This window comes from Dipodomys merriami, unplaced genomic scaffold (genome assembly GCF_024711535.1).
Source record: "Dipodomys merriami isolate MVZ:Mamm:240054 unplaced genomic scaffold, mDipMer1.0.p SCAF_332, whole genome shotgun sequence".
NCBI lineage: Eukaryota > Metazoa > Chordata > Mammalia > Rodentia > Heteromyidae > Dipodomys > Dipodomys merriami.
In genome coordinates, this window is record NW_027204849.1 from 456,389 (window position 1) to 478,803 (window position 22,415).

The 22,415-nt window shown below is 37.4% G+C and overlaps 1 protein-coding gene and 1 pseudogene across 1 annotated transcript in view; both read right to left on the reverse strand.

Annotated features, from left to right (window-relative positions):
• LOC138842251 (calcium-activated chloride channel regulator 1-like) overlaps positions 1–5,056 on the reverse strand; it is a 40,424-nt gene extending 35,368 nt beyond the window's left edge. The window contains exon 1 of the mRNA XM_070043402.1: positions 4,981–5,056. Within this exon, the coding sequence (XP_069899503.1) occupies positions 4,981–5,001 (21 nt within the window). The 5' untranslated portion in view covers positions 5,002–5,056. The remainder of the gene's footprint in view (positions 1–4,980) is intronic.
• A 1,597-nt stretch (positions 5,057–6,653) lies between these two features.
• On the reverse strand, positions 6,654–21,729 carry LOC138803091 (calcium-activated chloride channel regulator 1-like; annotated as a pseudogene).
• Positions 21,730–22,415: the final 686 nt, after the last annotated feature.

The window sequence follows — 22,415 nt, forward strand, 5'->3', positions numbered from 1 at the left end:
CTTCCAAATCAGCAAATAAGTCCTGTTAAGACTACTTGACATATGGATGTAAGTGATTATATGTGTCGTTTTTCTTCAGTTCTCTGGTTTGCTAAGTTGTGATCCTAACAATCTTTCTGTAACGTGTAGGGAAACAACCAATATGAAGTAAAGAAAAACCATATACTTGTAAACTTGGACTGAGAAGAAGCTGTGAATTTAGCCTCTCAACTAAATATGCACTTCTCAACCTACATCTCCTTGTCAATTGGTCTTATTAATATGGTTGTGCCCCAAGTTTAGAGCTCTGAGTAATGTATTAAAATGTGTGGCGTTTTTTTTTTTTTCTGTAAAAGACAATAGACAGTACCATCAGTAGATTTTTCCTAAGATGAAAGTAAAAGCACATGGGTAGTTATGGCTTCCTAAGGGAAAAGAAATGGATACATATTTCTATTAAACTGAAGTCTGGAGTCCCTAAGGTTTGAAGGTGGCATTTCATTTTTTAAATTGTTATCTTTGATGTCCACAAATTACAGTAAATGTGACATTAGTTATTATAATATCTAATTTGCAATATTAGATACGTATAGAAGACTATCAATTTATACTTGTAGCTATGTCATCCCTCAAGTATTGTTTATTTGTTTTTATACTTTATACTTTATTTTGACCGCTTAGACAGTTTTAACTTCTTGATGAAGCTTGAAATGGCAAAATGTTTCAAAGTGGTTTTTATTTATACTTTTGCTTTTATTTTTTTGGTTAATTGTGAGCTTAAGGACTTGTGCTCCCACCATTTTTTTTCTTTGTATGTTATCTGAGCTGTGGTTCTTGTGCATACATAAAATGCCAAGGTAAGCCTATCTTGATTCTTCCATTGGAATGCCTAATTTTACTGTTTACATTTGACTGTGAAGATATTTACAGTGCTGACAGCCAGTGGCTCAGGCCTATAATCCTAGCTACTCAGGACTGAGATCTGAGGATCACGGTTCACAGCCAGCCCGGGAAGGAGAGTCTGTGAGACTCTTATCTCCAATAAACCACTAGAATACCGGAAGTGGCACTGTGACTCAAGTGGTAGAGCACTCACATTGAGCTGAAGAGCGCAGGGACAGTGCCCAAGCCCAGAGTTCAAGCCCCACAACCGACAAAAAAAAAAAAAAAGATATTTACAGTGTCATTTTTCATCTTGTATACGAATACTCAGATGATAACTCATCCTGGCATAGAGCAGCGATGACAAAGATACTGTGAGTTTTGGCATCATGACCAGGTCACAGAATTATAAAGAGGACTAAACCCAGGAACCAGATTAAAAAATATATATTTACAATATTAAGCTTCAAATGGTAGAACTTTTTATGTCCCAGTTACAAATAACATTATCTCACTTGATCTTTTTAAGCACTAACATATCAGCATTCAGATATTCACAGGTAACTTGCAATGAGCTTGAAATGGCACCAAAAGTGTTAGAATACAAGCCTGTCTGACCTTAGACTCTAGAAGTCCACACCATATAGCAAAATCAGAAGGGGACCAGAAAACAAAGGTGGGGGCCATTTCAACGAATGCTGGAATCAGATGAGAGCCCAGTGAGAGAGTGTTAACTTTTGAAGTCTGGAACAAGGCAAGATATTCACTCTTATCTTGCCTATTCAACACAAGGAGAGAACTATTAGTTAACAATATCACTATTAGTTAACAATATCTAATGTTTATAAACCTTACAGATATCAACACAAAGCTAGTGGGAACACCAGGCACTGGAGGCTAACACCTGTAATCCTAGCTACTCAGGAGGCTGAGACCTGAGGATCTCAGTTCAAAGGCAGCCTGAGGATGATAGTCTTTGAGACTCTTATCTCCAGTAAACCACTAGAAAAAGAAATCAGAAATGGTCCCGTGGCTCAAGCAGTAGAGGGACAGCACCCAAGCCCAGAGCTCAAGCCCCCCAAACAACTAAGAAAAAAAATGGATAAATGAAGGTGGCAAATTTGAGGATGAAAAATCCACCAAAATCCATGTAATAAAGATATATTTCCATTTGATAACAAGGCACTTGGAAAAAATAAGAATTCAATGTTAGTTACATAAATAAAACACTTTAAAATTGTAACAGCATTTAATATTTTACATAGCATTTCATGCTTTTGTCCCAGCTGGTCTGGATCATAGGCCTCTTTTTTTAAATTTTATTTTATTGTAAAGAGGCTGTACAGAGGGGTTAGTTACAGTTGCATGAGTAAGGCAATGAGTACATTTCTTGTTGAGCATTGTTCCCCCTTCCCTTGTTGTTCTACCACTATTCCTTCCTTCCCCCACCTCTTTCCTCTCACCCCCACCCAAAATTGTAAAGTTCATTTCCAAGATACTGTCTTGTGGGTATCATCATGCTGTCTTTGTAACTGGAATGACCCAGCTTATTATATGTAATGAAGTCTGACTTTATACTGAGGCTGGCCTTGAATCAGAGTCATGAGTCACCACATATAGCTCATTTGAGAATGAAATGTATATCAAAATGAGGATCAAAAAATGATACACATCTAGGAATCAACATAAAAAACTTTATCTCTATGTTAAGACATTGAATGAATAAAATGGAAAACTGTAATATCCCTATTATTCACATGAACAACTATTTTTAGTTAGAAATCTTTCTAGACCTTTTAAGATTATTTTTATAAGTTCATGACCAGATAGGAGGAATAAGAAATAGAGGAGTAGTCCTTTCTTGTGTTGTTTCTGCTTTTTAAAAGTGTTGTTGAAGGTCTTCTTGAAGACTTTCTTTCTGGGAGGAAAGCAGTGGCACCTACAATAAGACACACAAGTACCACCAGTGCCAACACTGACAGCACCAGAGTGGTAACATTAACTGCAGACTTGGCATTACCAGCACCAGATCTGCATTAGGGACAAACAAAGCTACTTGTGCAATGTTGGATAATTTGATGTCAAACTGCTCTTGTCTACATTTTGAATGGCAATGAATATGTGAGCAGCATTTTCCTCTGAGATATTTCCTGGCCTAAATGCAAAGGTCTCCTCAGAGTTGGCTTCACTTGGAAACAGGTTAGAAGTGTGAACTTGAAGAGCATTGTCAAAATTGTGTCTCAGGTCAAGTATATTTCCACTTATTCTACTGTTGAACTAAGGAAAAAAGAGTTGTCAATGTTTTAGTAACTAGAATACCATATTCAATTTCTTTCTACATATTCTAAAAAATACTGTTTAGGTAAAATATATGTTTATATCAGCCTGAAAGTTTTTATAAAAGATGAATTTTGAGGGCTGGGATAATGGCTCAATGATAGAGCATTTGCCTTGCAGGCATGAGGCCCTGGGTTCGTTTCCTCAGCACTCTACAACAAAAAGAAAAAAGCCGCAAGTGGGGCTGTCGCTCAAGTGGTAGAGCTCTAGCCTTGAGCTGAAGAGATGAGCAACAGCGCCCAAGCCCAGAGTTCAGGCCCCACGACTAGATCAAAAAAAAAAAAAAGATGAATTTTGACTGCTAAAGTCAATGAATATATTTGTCATTGTTGTTGTCATTTGCTCTGTTTTTTAAATCATTACCATCTTTTATTATATAAAGTTTTCTGACATATGTATAATCCTGAAAAGACTGTAGATTAATCATATATTATCAAAATTAAAATTCTTTATTGTTCAAAGTCCTCATTAAGAGAAAATGTTATCACAAACCAGGAAATATATTTACAAATCACACTTCTGATGATAGACTTAAATCCACAAAATTTCATATTTTTATGACTCATTAGAAAATAAGAAAAATAATGATCAAAATATTTAAGTAACAATTTCAAGAACACTGCTAAATAAACATATCAATGAATTGAAAGTCAAAATGCTAGAAGGATTTATATTTTTAATTATTAATAAGATTTTTATTGTGAAAATACCACACAGAGAGGTTACAATTACATGAGGAAGGTAATGAGTACATTTCTTATCAAGAATTGTTGCCTCCTCCTTTGTTTCCCATGACCATCCCTACCTCCCATTCCTCTCTTCCTCTACCAAAGTTCTAAAGTTTGTTTTTCAACATTGCATCTTGTATATTTCATTGTTGCAATGGGTCCAACTGTATACCTATTTAAAAATTTTGTTTTTTCCCTTTCCCTTCCCAAATTATACCAACATCAAATACAGTGAAAACAGGGGTTATACTGTGAGGGAGGGACATACAAATCAACAAAAAAAAATCACCTTATAAATATGTTAGAAGCAATAGCAAGAATGAAAAACCACTTGAGTCCTTATCTTGGGGTTCGTTTCACTTGACATCAACTTGTCTGACCTTTTCTGCTTGTCTTAAACATATACTTGTTATTGCAGTTTGGGCATTTTCCTCAATGATCACAAACAAGGCCATATTAAAGCCACCAGCACAACTATGTTTATTGCAGCATTATTTACCATAGCTAAGATATGGAACCAACCCAGATGCCCCTCAGTAGATGAATACATCAAGAAAATATGGTATATATCCACAATGGAATTCTATGCCTCCATCAGAAAGAATGACATTGCCCATTTGTTAAGAAATGGAAAGACTTGGAAAAAACTATATTAAGTGAAGTAAGCCAGGCCCAAAGAAACATAGGTCCATGATTTCCCTTATGTTTTGCTCTTTTTAAACACAGGATATCACTGTGATTCACAGGTGGCCTAGAAATCACTGTGTAACTCAAGCCAGCTTGGAACCCATGATTCTTCTGCCTCACCCTCCCAAGTACTAGTATTAAAAGTGTGCCACACTGTGTTCCATTGAATTTTGGCTTTTAAACTCTGCCAAATGTATGACTTCATATATAATAAGAAAATGTTAAAATATGCCATATTTGACTTATTCAAAAGTATGACATTATGAAGTTCATCTGTCAAAATACATTCTTTCCTAACATATCCATGAAACCTTGCTTTTCCGATGAGTACCTTTGTATGATACTTTGTGTGACACTTTGTTCTTACCTTTTCCATTAACAAAATCATTTCCTGGTGCTGTCCATGTTAGACTGATTTTATCTCCTTCAAATGTGGCATAAAGGTCTATGATTTGACTTGGAGGAAACATATCACCCAAGGGACCCTAGGCCTTGTGACATCACAAATGCACCTCCACATGCTGTTCTGCTGAAATTCTCCAAGACTCTCTGACCATCCTCATTGATGTCAGGTCTGGGTGGAATTGCTTGAACCTTTCTTGCATTGAAAATTCACTGGTTCAAAATAGGCAAAACTGTGCTAATATTTCTAGAACTCAATAAAGCCTTTTTATCATTTTCTTTATCACTATAATAGAGTCACATTTCTACTAAGCCTTATGACATAATCATAGCATTCTGTTGGTGGGAGACTGCTTTACCAGAATGGTGTAGGATAAAAGTGAATGAAAAATTGAATTGGAATACTGTACTGAATGAGAATAATGTCATTTTGTTGTTGGTTTTTGCCAATCATGGACCTTGAACTCTGGTCTTGGACACTGTCCCTCAACTCTTCAGCTCACGGCCAGTGCTCTACCATTTGAGTCACAGCGCCATTTCCATTTTTCTAATGGAGAGAAGAGTCTCACAGACTTCCCTGCCCAGGCTGGCCTTGAACCATCATCATCAGATCTCAGCCTCCTGAGTAGTGAGGATTACAGGCTTGAGCCACCGACATCCGGCTAATGTCACTTAATTTAACATGAGCCTTTAAAAAAGGTATTGCTTTACTTCTAACATTGTTTCTTAGAGAAGGATATAGTTGGGAAAATTACTGCAGATTCCCTTCCAACCACTTGGTCTAGGCCTGCTTCCTCCTGCAAATAGTGTTGAAATAAAAGCTTTACAGACTCTTCTGCCAAGGCTGACTTTGAACCTGGATCCTCAGATTTCAGAATCCTGAGTAGCTGGGATCACCTCTGGAATACTTCTCATTATTTTCCAATTGCTAATGAAAAGTCACAAGTTAAAAGGACTAAAGGAAAGGAAACAAAGTTTGCATCCTTAATGCTTATTGTCATCATTTTTTGTTTTGAGTTAATAAAAACCCTCTACATAAATGTTCAGTCTTATAGCCATGTATTTTTAATGGTAACTCCTGCCACTGTGTACTTCACCACATAACATAGTAGATTTTCTTCTTTTGTCCTGCCCCAAAACTGGCTGTATTACTGCTAATATAGTTAAGGTGTTCCAAACTAACATAATACTAACTGAAATGTTTTGGTTCCTACTAGATGCCAAGTAGTTTTCCAAAGTTGAGATTAACCTAAAGGAAATGATCTGCAAACTTCCCTGTAAAAATAGAAAAAGCAATACTTTTGTTTTTTGTTGTTAGTCCTTGGGCTTGAACTCTGGGCCTGGGTGCTGTCCCTCAGCTCTGCAGCTCAAGGCTAGCATTCTACCACCTGAGCCACAGTGCCACTTTTGGTTTTCTGAGTGGTTTATTGGAGAAAAGGACTTTCCTGCCCAGGCTAGCTTTGAACTACGATCCTCATATCTCAGTGTCCTGAATAGCTAGGATTATAGGCGTAAGCTATCCATACCTGTAATTTTTTTAAATTGTAAAATATTTTTAAATTGTAAAATACTTCAAGATTTTGTTATATGAAATTGCAAATACTATTCAAGCTATGACTGGATTCTATATATTATGAATCACCATTCACTACCCAGTAGCTCTATTTTCTGGATACCAAAAGCTTTGTCTGGCAGAGTGCATTCATCCATGAGCCCACACTTTTGAGCTAGATCTACCATTTCTTTATAGGCTGTAACATAACTGGAGTAGACACCATCATTCTTGAAAGAATCAACACCTTTTTGTAGAAATAAATGTTATTCTTGTTGTTTTGATACATTAAAATAAAAATTCATACTTTTTCTAAGATAAGCTTTGGTCCTATAAGCTTGACTCAGTATTTCACATATACATCTGGAAAATATTTTGCATTATATGTTGCCAGGACATTATGTTATTGAATTGATGTCTGTTGTGTTCTTTTGATACCAAAATATCTGTTTAACAAATATGTACATATTGATATTTGTTTTTGCTTAATTAACATTTCATACCTCATGTATCTATCTTATCATTTTAAAAACAGATTTTAATAACCTTTTTTAAAAATTATTTCTCTGCCCAATGAATTGCTCTCTGCCTACTTTATATTATTTAATCTCTCTGTTTAGGTCAAAGGGTCCCTACTAAAAACAAATGAAGTTTCTTGGGGTAGCATTTAACTGTCTTTATTGTAAAAAAAAATGACAGGTTGTCTCATCTTCAAGAACCTCTTTTCTCCCTTTATCTTGCTCTTGCTTTCATGATCACTTAAATATTTCCTCTGACAGAAACCCCCATCCTATCTACTATTAGAATAGAGATGCTCAGAATAAAATAACCCTGTATTAGAATTAGAGTACATGGTGGCTATAATCCTCACAACATTGAGATCTGGAGGATTTAGCCAGGGCATAAAAGTTCTCAAAATGCTATCTCCAATTAACCAACACAAAGTTGGGCTAAATGTAAGCCTGAAGTGGTAGGGATCCAGCTGCGCAAGCAAATAAGCAAGCAGAATGAGAATGAACCTCTGAGTTCAAGCCCCTGTACTGGCAAAACAACAAAAACAAACAAACAGCATACTTCTCAGCATCACCAGCATTAGAATCAGTTGTTAAAGTACAAAACACATTGTCCTAAAGGGTTAATAGTCTAAATCAGATACTATTAAAACAAGGGCCTATACCAAGAGGTTGGTAACACTATAAATCGGAAGATGTTTACCTGTACAAATTTCCCAGATTACCTGGAGAAAGGACTCAGTGTCTTGTGTCTTTGTACACTAAAGTGGGAGTATGCCTTCTCTAAGTCATTGCTAATACTATCACCTTCTTAGGTAAAGGTATTCCAAAGTAGTTTATTTTCTAATTAGCTAAATATTTATTTGATCAAATGCTAAGAAATGAAATAATTGCAGATAAGTTTAGGGTTTTTTTTGGGGGGTCCAGTCGTGGGGCCTGAACTCTGGGCTTGGGCACTGTCCCTCAGCTCTTCAACTCAAGGCTAGTGCTCTACCACTTGAGCCACAGTGCCACTTCCTGCTTTTTTCGTTTTGCTTATGTGGTGCTGAGGAATCAAACCCAGGGCCTCAAGCATGCAAGGCGAGTGCTCTACCACTGAGCTACCTTCCTAGCACCTGCAGATAAGTTTATACAGATAAAAGTATTATTAATGATTGATTTTTCTCCCAGTGTACCACAGACATTAATGCCATACTTAAAAAACTGGAAAAGGGACACCTCACACCCCCAGTGGAGACTTTAGAGACAGCATTCAAGGTGTACAATGGGAGAGAATGAAAAAGCCCAAAAGGCTAAATAGCAAATACTAGCCAAGGCAAGTTAGAGACTGCACTTGGAAGAGATGGTTATAGGCACACGTCTCCCATGTCTGCTTAAAACATTGGAAAAATATTGGGACAAATATCTAGTTAATGAGGTAGACACTCTGGTAAATTCCTCAGGGGCCGTGGCCTAAATCCGTGGGGCACCAGCCTACAAAAGCCAGTCTACTCAGAGAAAGCAGACAGGAAAATACTGAGAGATTTTAACTGTCTGACCCATCTGTGTAGAAATTGTGGACACCTCAGCAGGAGGTGATCAATCAGTCCATTCTAGAGGAAAGACCAAAGAGAACAAACAGCCACAGCTCTCCATTGACAAATGTGTAACATCCCTTCTTTAGCAACAATGCCACCCACTTCCGTTGACTGATCTTGTGGACCATGACCTGACAAATCCCTTTCTGGATTGCTTTTAGCTCCTCCTCTATACTTTATGGGGGAAATTACTCTCCTTTGAGGAACCTATTAACCTCACCCACCTGTTAGACCTTGTACCTGATTTACATTTACAAGGAGTCTTTGTGGATTTCATGCCCACTGACATTTACCTCTTTACTCAATTTCACTTCTTTCACTTCTTTTTTAGGGGATTGTTTCTAGGAATCTCATGTAGTTTGAAACTCACTGATTAATGAATAAAATTATAAAAGTACAGAATGCTTAGAAAAATGATTTTCCTTGCCAGGGACAGAAAGCAGTTATTCAGGCCTCCCCAATAAAGTTTAGGATAGTTCAATCTCAGAAAAGCAGTTTGGTACGAACTGCTTTTTAATGTCAAGCTTACCTTTGCCTTTATCAAGGGTACTGTCAGGGGCAGCCCATGAAAGGTGAACACGATCTCCTTGAACCTCAGGCTCCAAGTCTGTGATTTTACTGGTTGGGAACAAGGGAGTATTATCGCCAGCAAGAGGAGCTCCTGATACAGTGAATGACCCTCCTGAAGTTAGTCTGCTGACATCTTCCAGTTGAGCTTCTGCCAAGTCTTCTTTAACTTCAGGTCTGGGTGGGTTCAGTACAATTGCACCTACCCAAAAGAGTAATTTTGTAATTTTTCATATTGTTATGTGGATACTTCATCTTGTAGAGGGGTAAGTTAAAACTTAATGGCAGACACAGAAAAGTGACAATTTTTAGTGAAACATCCCTCTTGCTTTAGTATAACTTTGAAATGAATGAAGAGATACTATGCTATGTTAAAACCATCTTTGATCTTTATTAACTGCTTGACTAGAAATTTTTTGAGGGCAAAGATCCTTTTGAACTAAGGGTCCCATTCTTACTGACTAGGCACTGTATCTCTTAAGCTATGCTTCAGAGCTTCTGGACTTCCTTATGTTCTTTTCTGGATATGTTACCAAGGTTTCTACCCAGGCAAGCCTGCAAGCTTCCTATTGAGGCTCCCACAGATGCCCATCATGCCCTTCATTTTGTTGTGATGGAGTTCTTAGGAAGTTTTTGCCCCAGTTTGCCTGGTATTGCAACAATCCTGCCAATCTCCTCTTCCAGAGTAGGTGGTATGACTAGTGTGAGAAATGAGCCTGGTACAAGGATTATCTGTCATTCATCTTTGTAGCAAGCATCTTCTATAGTGCTGGCCTCGTACCAGATGCTCAGTCCAAAATTTTTCATTGTAATTGAAATGAACCAGGGTAGATGTTAACAAAATATGTGACATCTACAAATTCAACATGATACCTATCAAAATTCCAACCTCATTCTTCAAGGAATATATATTCTCTAGTTTAAATTACCGACAAAATCATAATTTCCTTTCTAAAACATTCTCTAGTTTAAATTACTGACAAAATCATAATTTCCTTTCTAATATATTCTCTAGGTTAAATTACAGACAAAATCATAGCTGACACCCAAATAGCCAATCTGGTTGCAGAAATATTGATGCCCAGAGCATGGATTCTGGAATCTGTGGAACAGTGAACCTAACTGCTAGTTTAACTTCTGAGATGAGATGAGATTCATTGTTGCCTTTGATTGTAATGAAGATCTTGGTGCCATTCTCTACTCTAAAACGTTCTGCTCTAAATCCAAATGTTTCTTTAGAGCCAGCCTCCTTAGATGTCAGATCAGCAGCATGGTCAAAATAATGTTGGAGCTCCTGGGAAGACTTACTTCTAATTATGGTGCAGTTGGCAGCTGGAACACAGACAGACAGGATGGTTCACTGCAGGCATGTTGCCTGGTGGGCACTGATCAGATGCTCACTATAGTTTAGAGAACACCAGATACAGCGTTTGTCTGGTTATGCCATTGTTCTTAGTTTAACAAGTACACTAGGTTTTTAAAATGTATTATATGATGACAGAAAATTTCCATTCACTGTCATGAAGCACTGAGCCTCCCTCCCTTCCAGAATTTAGTTTATGCAGAGAGATTTACAGAGCTGAATGTGTTTTTTGATTTGAAACAGGGAGCACAGGAGTGCTCAAGTGTGCTTTCTTATGAAGCTGAAAGAAAGTAATATGAGAGGGGAAGAAGTGAGATGATCAAGGAACAGAGGAGTGGGAGGAGACCCAAAAGCTGGAGTTTGTACTAAGCTCAGGACCTAGGGCCGACCTTGACTGGTGATCTCCATTACTGGTTTTCTAAGTAATAGAACATTTTACCTCAACTTTCTCATCTGAAGCTTATCAAACCTGGAAAACATAGATTTAGTCATTCAGCTCTATCAAATATTTATCGAGTATCTCCTACTCCACTGGTGAGAATTATAAACAGTAATACATGAAGTGGTTAGCACAATTAAATACATTAAGAATGAATGTTTGAAATGTTATCTACAACTATGAATAGTTAAGAAAGAAAGGTGCCCACATAAATGCTTCATCCCAACTGCTTTTAAAATTCTACCAGAGATATGGAAATATAAATATGTTCTAGATGATACCAGTGGCTCATGCTTATAATCCTAGCTACCCATGAGGCTAAGAGCTGAGCATGTTGCTTTGAAGCTCAGGCAGGAAAGTCTATGAGACTTATCTCTAACTAACCAGCAGAAGCTAGAAGTTGAGCTGTGGCTCTAGGGATAGAGTACAAGCCTTGAACAAAGAAGCCAAAACACAGTGCTGAGTCTCTGGATTCAAGGCCCGGGGCTGGCATCCACACACACACAAAAATATCTTGTAGCTAGGGATGGTGGCTTCCATCTGTAATCCCAGCTACTTGGGAAGGGGCGATCAGAAGAATCTTTGCTCAAGACCGGCTGGGGCATAAAGACTCCCATCTTAACAAACATGATAGGCCATACCTGCAATCCATACTATGCAAAAGGTACAGTTAGCAGAATTGCAGTCTTCTGGCGGTCCAAGCAAGAACTTTAAGACTTTCTAAAAAGTAACCAAATCCAAAAGGGCAGACTCAACTGGTAGAGTGCTTGCCTCGCATGCTTAAGACAATCCTTATCCCTCATATAACAACAGAAATGAAAACTAAACAAAAAAGCTTTTCATGTTTAGAAATTGGATGTTAGGACATCAAATGTCCTTTTTTGAGATGAAGACTTCATTTTTTTATGTTTAGTGAAAGAATGACACTATTTTAAGAATGAGGTAAGTAAGTTTTGGACTGTTGTTTATTTTTATTTGTTTTTTTTTTTTTTTGCCGGTTTTGTGGCTTGAACTCTGGATCTCAGCCTCTTTGTGCTGAAGGCACTGCCACTTGAGCCACAGCACCACCTCCAGCTTTTATGAGTTTACTGGAGATAAGAATCTTAGGGACTTTCCTGACTGTGCTGGCTTCAGATCAGTCACTATCCTCAGATCTCCGACTCGAGTAGCTAGGATTATAGGAGTCATCCATCAGCACCTGGCCTGGCTAAGTTAAGATTAACATGTAGTTTCTCTATACATAGCCTTGTTGACATACTCTACCATTCTGCACATAACCTTGTGTTTCACTGAGGTAAGTCTTCTTCTCCCTTTCCCTCCTCCACCCTTTCCCCTCCCTCTCCTTCCTCCCCTGTTTAACTCAAATATTATGAAGGTTTTCTTCTTTAATTTTAATGTTTGACAGGCCTTGAATTTGAGTTCTTGGTCTTGCACTTGCTAGGCAAGCACTCTACCACTTGAGACACACTGCCAGCCTGTGTTTGCTGTTAGCTTCATGTTTAGACAGGACCTCACTTTTGCCTTGCACCAGTCTTGGAGCATCACCACAATCCTCCTGCCTTTGCTTCCTGAACAGCTGAGGTGGCAGGCTCACCTCCCCCATGTGTAGCTCCTTTGGTGTGTTATGATGGGGAATTTTAACTTTTTCTCTGAGCTGTAGTCTTCCTGCAGTCTTCCTACCTCTTCATTAGCTGGAAGTATAGGCAAGAGCCACTATGACAAGCTACTTTTCCTTTCTTGACCTTGATGATGTCATTGGATTTCAACTCCTTCAATGGCTTCTTTTTCTCTATCTCTATATGGAATTTTTGTTGTTGTTGTTGTTGGTTGTGGGGACTGAACTCTGCTCCTGGGTGCTGTCCCTGATCTCCTCAGCTAAAGGCTAGCACTCTGCCACTTGAGCCACAGCGCCACTTCCAGCTTTTTCTGCTTATGTAGTACTGAGGAATTCAACCCAGGGCTTCTTGCATGCACTCTATACTGAGCCACCTTCCTAGACCTCTATATGGAAATCTTATTCTTCAAGGCCCAGACAAGACTTCTTTCTCATGAAGTCTTGCTCAAGTAATTTATCAGCCTTGATATTTTCTTCCATGGACTTCTCCTGCATGGAATGGTATTTCCAATTTTTCTGGCTTAAATTTTCATTCTGATGAGATTTTATTGCTTTTAAGAATAGACTATTTTTTGTATGCATTATCCTGCCCATGTAATTGTAGCCCCTCTGTACAGTATGTTCTCAAATAAAATAAAATAATATTAAAAAAAAAAAGAATAGACTATTTTTTAGACTGCCCTGCTCTTAAGGTATTTTATGATGTTTAAGGCTAATGCTTGCCAGCCACAATTATCCTTCCTGCCCTTCAGAAGAAAGTACAGGGTGATAATTCCCCAGTGCCTACAAGTAGCACATCACTCCTTTTACTTTCTGTAATAGCACAAAGGACATTTCATAAGAGACCAGTCTTCTACTGTATGTTCCACCTTTACCAAATTAATTTAGAGCTAAATATTTGATTATATGATTTCCTTCTTGGTGTTTTTAGTGGCAATACTAATATTTGATTTGATTATGCTGTCTACTGAAAAGTTATGAGAAAATGATGTATTTCCAAAGTGGTCATAGTGATTGTTTTCAACATTGTAGCAAAAGTATGGGTGGATGCTGTATTCTTTTCTTGGCTTATAAGAGTCTTTTTTATTTTTAAATAAATCAAACATTCCAAGATAAAAAATAAAACAAGCATGCCCAAACAATTATGGCTGTGTGTGTGTGTGTGTGTGTGTGTGTGTGTGTGTGTGTGTGTGAGTCATGAGACTTGAACTCTCGGCATGAGCACATTCCTTCAGCTCTTCATATAAAGGCTAGTGCTTTACGACCTGAGCTACAGTGCCACTCTGGTCTTCTGGTGGTTTACTGGAGATAAGAGTTTCACAGACTTTCCTCCCTCGTCTGGCTTTGAACTGAGATCCTCACATCTTAGCCTCCTGAGTAGCTAGAATGACAGGCCTGAGCCACCAGTGCCTGGCTACAAATATGGCTTTGAAAATTCTATTTAGCAAGTGAGATGCCATTAGCATTCCATGTTTTAGTACTGTGAAATGACTTGTCTGATCATGTGTCTTTTATGGTCATTGACTTAATAGGGATAGTTTCTAGGTATCTCATGCAATTAGAAACTCAATGATTAATGAATAAAGTTATACAAGTAGAGAATGGTTAGAAAAATGATTTTCCTTGCCAGGGACAGAAAGCAGTTATTCAGGCCTCCCCAATTAAGGTTAGGATGGTTCAAACTCAGAAAAGCAGTTTGGTACAAAAGGACATGGCAAGAATGGGTTAGAATTCTAGGTTATACATATAACGTGGCCTAATTTATATCTCTTAGTCCTTCAGGTTTCACATCTGAAATCAAATGAATAATGGCCCAGGTAGACACCCACAAATACTATTTATAAATGAGATATAAAAAAATGAAAGCTAATGGACATTCTTTTAGAAAATGTAAAAGCTTAATGTCAAGCCTACCTTTGCCTTTATCAAGGGTACTGCCAGGGCCAGTCCATGAAAGGTGAACACGACCTCCTTGAACCTCAGCCTCCAAGCCTGTGATTTTACTGGTTGGGAACAAGGGAGTATTGTCACCAGCAGGAGGAACTCCTGATACAGTGAATGACCCTCCTGAAGTTAGTCTGCTGACATCTTCCAGTTGAGCTTCTGCCAAGTCTTCTTTAACTTCAGGTCTGGGTGGGTTCAGTACAATTACACCTACCCAAAAGAGTAATTTTGTAACTTTTCATATTGTCATGTGGATACTTCATCTTGTAGAGGGGTAAGTTAAAACTTAATGGCAGACACAGAAAAGTGACAATTTGTAGTGAAACAACCCTCTTGTTTTAGCATAACTTTGAAATGAATGAGGAGATACTTTGCTATGTTAAAACCATCTTTGATCTTTATTAACTGCTTGACTAGAAATTCTTTGACGGCAAAGATCCTTTTGAACTAAGGGTCCCATTCTTACTGACTAGGCACTGTATCACTTAAGCTATGCTTCAGAGCTTCTGGGCTTTGTTATGTTCTTATCTGGATATGTTACCAAGGTTTCTACACAGGCAAGCCTGGCCCTGCAAGCTTCTTATTCAGGCTCCCACAGTTGCCCATCAGGAATTTTTGCCCCAGCTTGCCCAGAATTGCAATCCTGCCAATCTCCTCTTCCAGAGAAGCTACTATGACTAGTGTGAGACATGTGCCTGGTACCAGCATTATCATTCATTCATCTTTGTAGCAAGCATCTTCTATAGTGCTGGCCTCATACCAGATGCTCAGTCAAAAATTTTTCATTGTAATTGAAATGAACCATGGTAGATGTTAACAAAACATGTGACAACCTATTTTATACTCAACCCAATAGTATGAATATAATTTGGAAACAGAGAAGTTGAATACATAATTATATAGTTGACGCTTCTATAGTACATAAAATTTTCCATGTTTGCCACATGGAATGTACAAAAACACGTGACTCATTTCAATTTTAATGCTACTGACCATTTACAATATAGCCGGGTATGTTCAGAGACTTGTTCTGTCGTCTTAAACTATGTCTAGCACTGTGATTTCTTGCCTGGACAAGAACTGTATCTACCTCTTCCATTGTATTCCATAAAATATCTGGAGTAGATGCCATCATTTTTGACAGTATCAGCACCTTTAGGTTCAAATAAATAGTTATCCAATAAATTCAAATGGCTATTGTTTCTTTCCTGGAACAGTAAATGATATCATCATTTTGGGAGATAGCAAATGTGACCTCAGGATCTCCTTAAGGAAAAGCTCTTCAGGGACAGGGAAGAAGTGGTAGTGAATTAAGGGCTTCATTTTATTTATATATCTTTTATTTTATTTTATTTTATTGTAAAGGTGATGTATACAGGGGTCAAAGGTGAGGTTCAGTAGGAAAAGTTTTAGCTTCTGTGATTAGTAGTTGTTTATTTCAGCTTACAAATAACTGAATGCTTAAGTTCTTTCATAACTTGGGAACTTAATATGCTTCAGGTAAGTTTTCTTTCATTCTTTTAATTTTTTTTTGATTGAACACAAGTGGTTCTTATCTTGAAATTGTTGTACAATGGCATTGTGAGCTGGCTCTAAAGTTAGAAAAATACAAACCCTACTCTTTCTTGCTTTGGTCACTTAATATTCATGGGATTTTTATTTTTGTAAGAATTATGCAGTTCATTTTTCAGGCTTTTTCTTTTGTTGTGCTAGAATAATATTGTTGTGTAGAATAATTTGTACTTATAGAAGCTCTAAATCTATGGATCAGATCTACAAGGTTTCATACAAGCTCTTAATTAATATTATACCTTAGTAGTAAGCATTATAAGTATACAATCAATACAAGCTTGTTTTTCACTTTGATAATTAAAATTTCTGTTTTAATTGTTTTGTTTTGTCATCATGTAAATACAAACTCCCAATTTTTTATGGCAAGTCCCCGTGTATGCCTAAGACTAGCAGTAGAACTGTCTGGCACACTGAAACCATAGGCTTTTTGGAATGCTCTTTCATTTTTTTCTTGCTGTATCCTTGCAGTTCCAGCCTAAGAACAGCCTCATCTGTAAAAATGTACTAAACCATCCACAGGAAAAGCAATATATATTTCCTTTGAACTTGTTTGTGCCTAACATCTGCATTGCTCTTGTAATTTACTATTGTATTACTAGTACTTGGGAGCCTTGTGCTGCTAGGTAAACTACTGCTTGAGTCATCCTCCCAGTCCTTTTTGCTTTAGCTATCTTTCAGAGAGGGTCTTACAATGTCACTCCAGCCATGCTTGGATGCAGTCCACCTACCCACAGCCCCCTGTGTCGCTATCATTATGGGTGTGAGTCCCCACATCCAGTCTTGCTTTTGTTATTTTTCATATGAATAGTAGCTTGGAGGGAGAATTTTTTTTCTGAGGTTAATCTTTCTCAGTCCTAGTTTCTTTAACTATAAAATGAGGAAATAAAAACTAGACGAGCTGTTGGTCAGATTAAATACAAGAACAAGGGGAAAATACTTGTAAATGCTGGTGCATATTAGACTCAATAATGCTTATTAAGTATGGAGAAAACTCAAACTGTGTAATTCCTTAGAAAGTCTAACTCACAGTTCAAGCAGGCAACCTGTATTTGAAAGGGGTAAGATGAGCTCAATGGAAGGGTGGGCAGATGAATGAAGAGAGGATGGGGAGAATACAGTCACAAGTGTCAAAACAAATCCTCCAAACTTGTGCAAAGTGAGGGAAGGTGGCCTGTTGAGAGGGAAGGGTGAGAACATTGAAAGGAGGCTGACACTGATCAATATGCATTGTGTCCATAAACTGCTTTGCTGAATGAAAACTCCTTTGTACAATTATTTAAAGATGATAAAAATGCATATTAATATACGTGTTCAGTGTATGCAATGAATGCATTTGGGTGCCTCATCCAATGCTCTACTCTTGAGCAAGTACAGGATGATTACATATAACATTACTGATGGAGAAATTAAAATCACTTCTGTAGATTAGAATTGTAGAAAAGAAGAAGAAAACAACAACAACACAAGATAGGGCAAGAACAATTCGATAGGAAAGTTATAAGGTCATCACTAGGGAGCTATAAATTGGGTAATATTTATGGTGAAAGGATTCAGGAAGACTTTGAGAGACAGCCATCCTTTAGGAGATTGAAGAATGGAGAACTGATACTTTCCAAAAAAGGAAACCTTTGGTATTGAAACTCAGTACATTCTGACTCTTAAGCTATGCATCAGAGCTTCTGGGCTTCTTATGTTCTTTTCTGGATATGGTATCAAGGTTTCTACCCAGGCAAGCCTGGGCCTGCAAGCTTCCTATTGAGGCTCCCACAGATGCCCATCATGCCCTTCGTTTTGTTGTGATGGAGTTCTCAGGAAGTTTTTGCCCCAGCTTGCCTGGAATTGCAATCCTGCCAATCTCTTCTTCCAGAGTAGCTGATATGACTAGTGTGAGACATGAGCCTGGTACAAGGATTATCTTTCATTCACCTTTGTAGCAAGCATCTTCTATAGTGCTGGCCTCATACCAGATGCTCAGTCAAAAATTTTTCATTGTAATTGAAATGAACCAGGGTAGATGTTAACAAAACATGTGACAACCTATTTTATACTCATCCTATAGTATGAATATTATTTGGAAACAGAGAAGTTAAATACATAATTGCATACTTGACTTTTGCATAGTACATAAAATTTTCCATGTTTGCCACATGGAATGTACAAAATCATACGACTCATTTCAATTTTATTTTTTTATTTTATTTGTGAACATACTGTACAGAGGGGTTACAATTACATGGGCAGGATAATGCGTACATTTCTTACCAAGCATTGCAGCCTCTTCCTTTTGTTTACCCTTCACGTCCCTTCCCAGCCTCCCCCCTCCCCCCCAATCCCAATCCTTCTCCTTCCCCCCCATCCCCCCCCCCCCGCACCGACGTTGTAAAGCTCATTTTGGACGTTGTAAAACCCCTCAGTAGATGAATGGATCAAGAAAATGTGGTATATATACACAATGGAATTCTATGCCTCCATTAGAAAGAATGACATTGCCCCATTTGTTAGGAAATGGAAAAACTCATTTCAATTTTAATGCTACTTACCATTTACAACATAGCCAGGTATGTACAGAGACTTGTTCTGTCGTCTTAAACTACGTCTAGCTGTGAGATTTCTTGCCTGGACAAGAACTTTTCAACTGTATCTACCACTTCCATTGTATTCCTTAAAATATCTGGAGTAGATACCACCATTTTTAACAGTATCAGCACCTTTAGGTCCAAATGTAATAGTTATCCAGTAAATACAAATGGCTACTGTTTCTCTCCTGGAACATTAATGATATCAGCAGTTTGGGAGATAGCACAGCACATATGAACACTAGAATTAGACTCCATAACAACCTTGGCTTAGCGTCATGCTAATCTTTTGATATTGAAAACAGTCTAACTGTGATTTTATGTATTCAACTGATATTAGCTGCTATTATTTTATAAAAGAAACTTATCAAAAAGAAAATATGTCTAATTGGGGAAATTATAGTTGAAACACTAACACTTAGAATACTGGAGTAGGATTGTATTCATCTATTCCATGAGAAAAATAAAATTTTTCTAGATGTTGAAAGATAAAAGTGTTTTATTTTACTTTGTCAGAGTCAGTAAAACAGTTATAAACATTATAACTTTGAAATATGTAGTACAAGCATATATATCTTATGACTTCATCATAGGATCCTCTAGGAGATGTTTTAAGTGCAATGTAATTTGAAGCAGATGCCAGTTACCTGCACAATTGTCCAAGAGTCCATCTACAATCTCTACAATGATTATTACATCGACATCAATATCCAACGAACATATATCCTCTTCCCAGACTGTGGAATGAAAAATTACTAGGTTTATGTGTTGTGTTGTATTTTGACTCCTGTAAGCAGCTGCCATTGTTGGAAGTATGGAAGGATTTCGTGCTCCAGTGGTCATTGTGACTGATAGTAATTGAGGTAGGGCTTCATTATTTAAAACTCTGTAAGTCCAAGTACCTGTCTGGAAAAAAAAAGAAAAAACAAAACTTCCTTCAAAACCTTGTTAATATTGCTCTTTCCACCCAGTGGCAGTGGTTCAGACCTGTAATCCTAGCTCCTGGGAAGACTGAGTTGTGAGGATTGCAGTTTGAAGCCAGCCAGGGCAGGAAAATCTATAATAAATTTTAATTTCTGATTAAATCAGGAAGAAAGGAAGGATTGATACCATGGACCAAGTAGAACAGTGCCAGTCTTGGGTAAAAAGTAGCTCAGGGGCAGCGCCTAAGAATAAGGAACAAAACAAACAAACTCTCTCTCTCTCTTTGGGATATAAACTGATTTAAAAATACAAAGAGCTTATATATATATATGCATACACATGTACAAATATATGTATATGCATATATATGCAAGTATCCATACACATGTATACATATGTGTGTTGTTATATGCATATAGTTTGTATGTATATATGAGTGTGTGTAATTTTGAGGATGGAAATTGTTTTCATCTATACTAGATAATTGTCTTTTTCCAAACTACACTCTCAGCTCTAGCAGCAATTTGAAAGCTGATTTTACAAACTAGTAAATAACATGAATGTGAATTATTACATATTCCATTCATTTTTATGGCAGATGACCTGTTTAAATTTTAATATTGACAATACACAAGACAAAATCATATTTATAAAGTACAAATTAATAAAAAAACAAAGTGAAAATGAAAGAATAGAATTACCTCTGCAATGCCCGGTATTTGAAAATGGGAAGTCGACTATTTTGCTTATGTTCTTTGAAATCTGAAGCATCATATTCTTTTCCTTTGGGATCTTGGAGAATAATTAGTGGTTTTTGCATTGTCCAGGTAACAACAAACAATGTGTCATTTCCAGTGGTGCTGTCCACAGACACTGTGCCATTGGCCCATGTCTTCCCTGTGACATTCAAGGCTTTGCTTTCCAACTGTTACATCAGTAAAAGGAAACAGGTAAAAGCAATTTGTTATTAATTTTGACAATGTGTGGGCTTGAAGTCAGGGACACAAACTTGTTAGGCAGGTGCTCTGCCTCTGAACTACACTTCCATTATTTGTTTGTTTGTTTTTGCTTGTTGGTATTGGGGGGCTTGAACTCCAGGCCTGGGTGCTGTCCCTGAGCTCTTCTCAAGGCTGATGCTCTACCACTTTGAGACACAGTGCCACTTGTGGTTTTCTGGTGGTTAATTGTTGATAAGACTCTCATGGAGCTGGGGGCCGGTGACTCACACCTTTAATCCTAGCTACTCAGTAGGCTGAGATCTGAAAATGGTGGTTCAAAGCCAGACCGGGCAGGAAAGAACGTGAGAATCTTATCTCCAATAAACCACTAGAAAACCAGAAGTGGCACGGTAGCTCAAGTGGTCGTGTGCTCACCTTGAGCTGAAGAAGTGAGGGACAGCACCCACGTCCAGAGATCAAGCACCACAACTGACAAAAAAAAAAAAAAAGAGTCTCATGTAATTTCCTGGTCAGGTTTGCTTTGGAGTCTGCTCCTCATATCTCAGCCTCCTGAAGATGACAGGCATAATACATATGTCTAATTGGCTTCAATTCCAAGTTTGGCACTTACTATATGACTGTACAAACCATTTCATTTCTTTCATTTCTAGGATAAGGGTAAAATTCCTTGCCCTTAAGTATATACTAAAATTAAAATAGTTTCTATTGTACTGACAAACTCTGGGGCTTAAACGTAGATTATTTTTTAAAGTCCCTGAAATAGCTTTCTTTCTATTAGCTTAACTTTTTGAAAAAATATTATGAGTTTGGCCTTTTAATTATTCAATAAAGGAATGATTACTAATACTAAACATAATTAAATCATAAAATGAAACAGATTGAATACTGGCAGTTTGGATCTGTTTTACACAAATGATGAATACTGTCCTAAAGACTTTGGAAAGTTGTAATGGTCTGAGTATTTTTAAGAGGAAATAGTTCTCAAAATAAAAATACATGAGTAATAAAAGTTTTCTCTTACCTGAATGTTCTGAATGAGTTTTTCATCTTCTGTTACATAGGGGTTAATTGAAATGACAATGCCTTCATATGCATTGTCAGGTAACTTTACCATTGAGCTTTTTACCTCTGATAAGAGATGCAGAGCTAGGCATAGAATGCCCCTCAGACTGAACATCATTTCTGCCCAGGCTACAATTAGATGGAAATGCAAGGAGGGTATGTATATATCTGCCTATTAGTTTAGGAATTTGAATCAAGACCAAACTATTTGCTTAAATTTGATATGGTAAAATACACTAAAATGTCTAGGTGAACTTCCTTATTCATTCTAAAGATGTAGTTATGAAGTAACAGTAGGGATTATGCTAAACATCCTTAGCATACTCTGTGTAGATAGTCAAGCTCATAGTAGTGAGTGAGTTATCCTTCTTACTATGAAATATGACCTTAGGATCTCCTTACCGAAAAGCTCTTCAGGGAGAGGTAGTGAATTAAGGGCTTGATTTTTATTTATTTTTAATTTTATTTTAATGTGAAAGTGATGTATAGAGGGGTTACAGCTGCGGTTCAGTGGGAAAATTTTTATCTTCTGTGATTACTACTTGTTTTTTTCAGCTTTCAAATAATATTGAATGCTTAAGTTTATTCATAACTTGGGAACTTAATATGCTTCAGATAAGTTTTCTTTCATTCTTTTAATTTTGTTTTGATTGAACACAAATGGTTCTTAGCTTCTACATGTTGTACAATGGCATTGTGAGCTGGCTCTAAAGTTAGAAAAATACAAACCCTACTCTT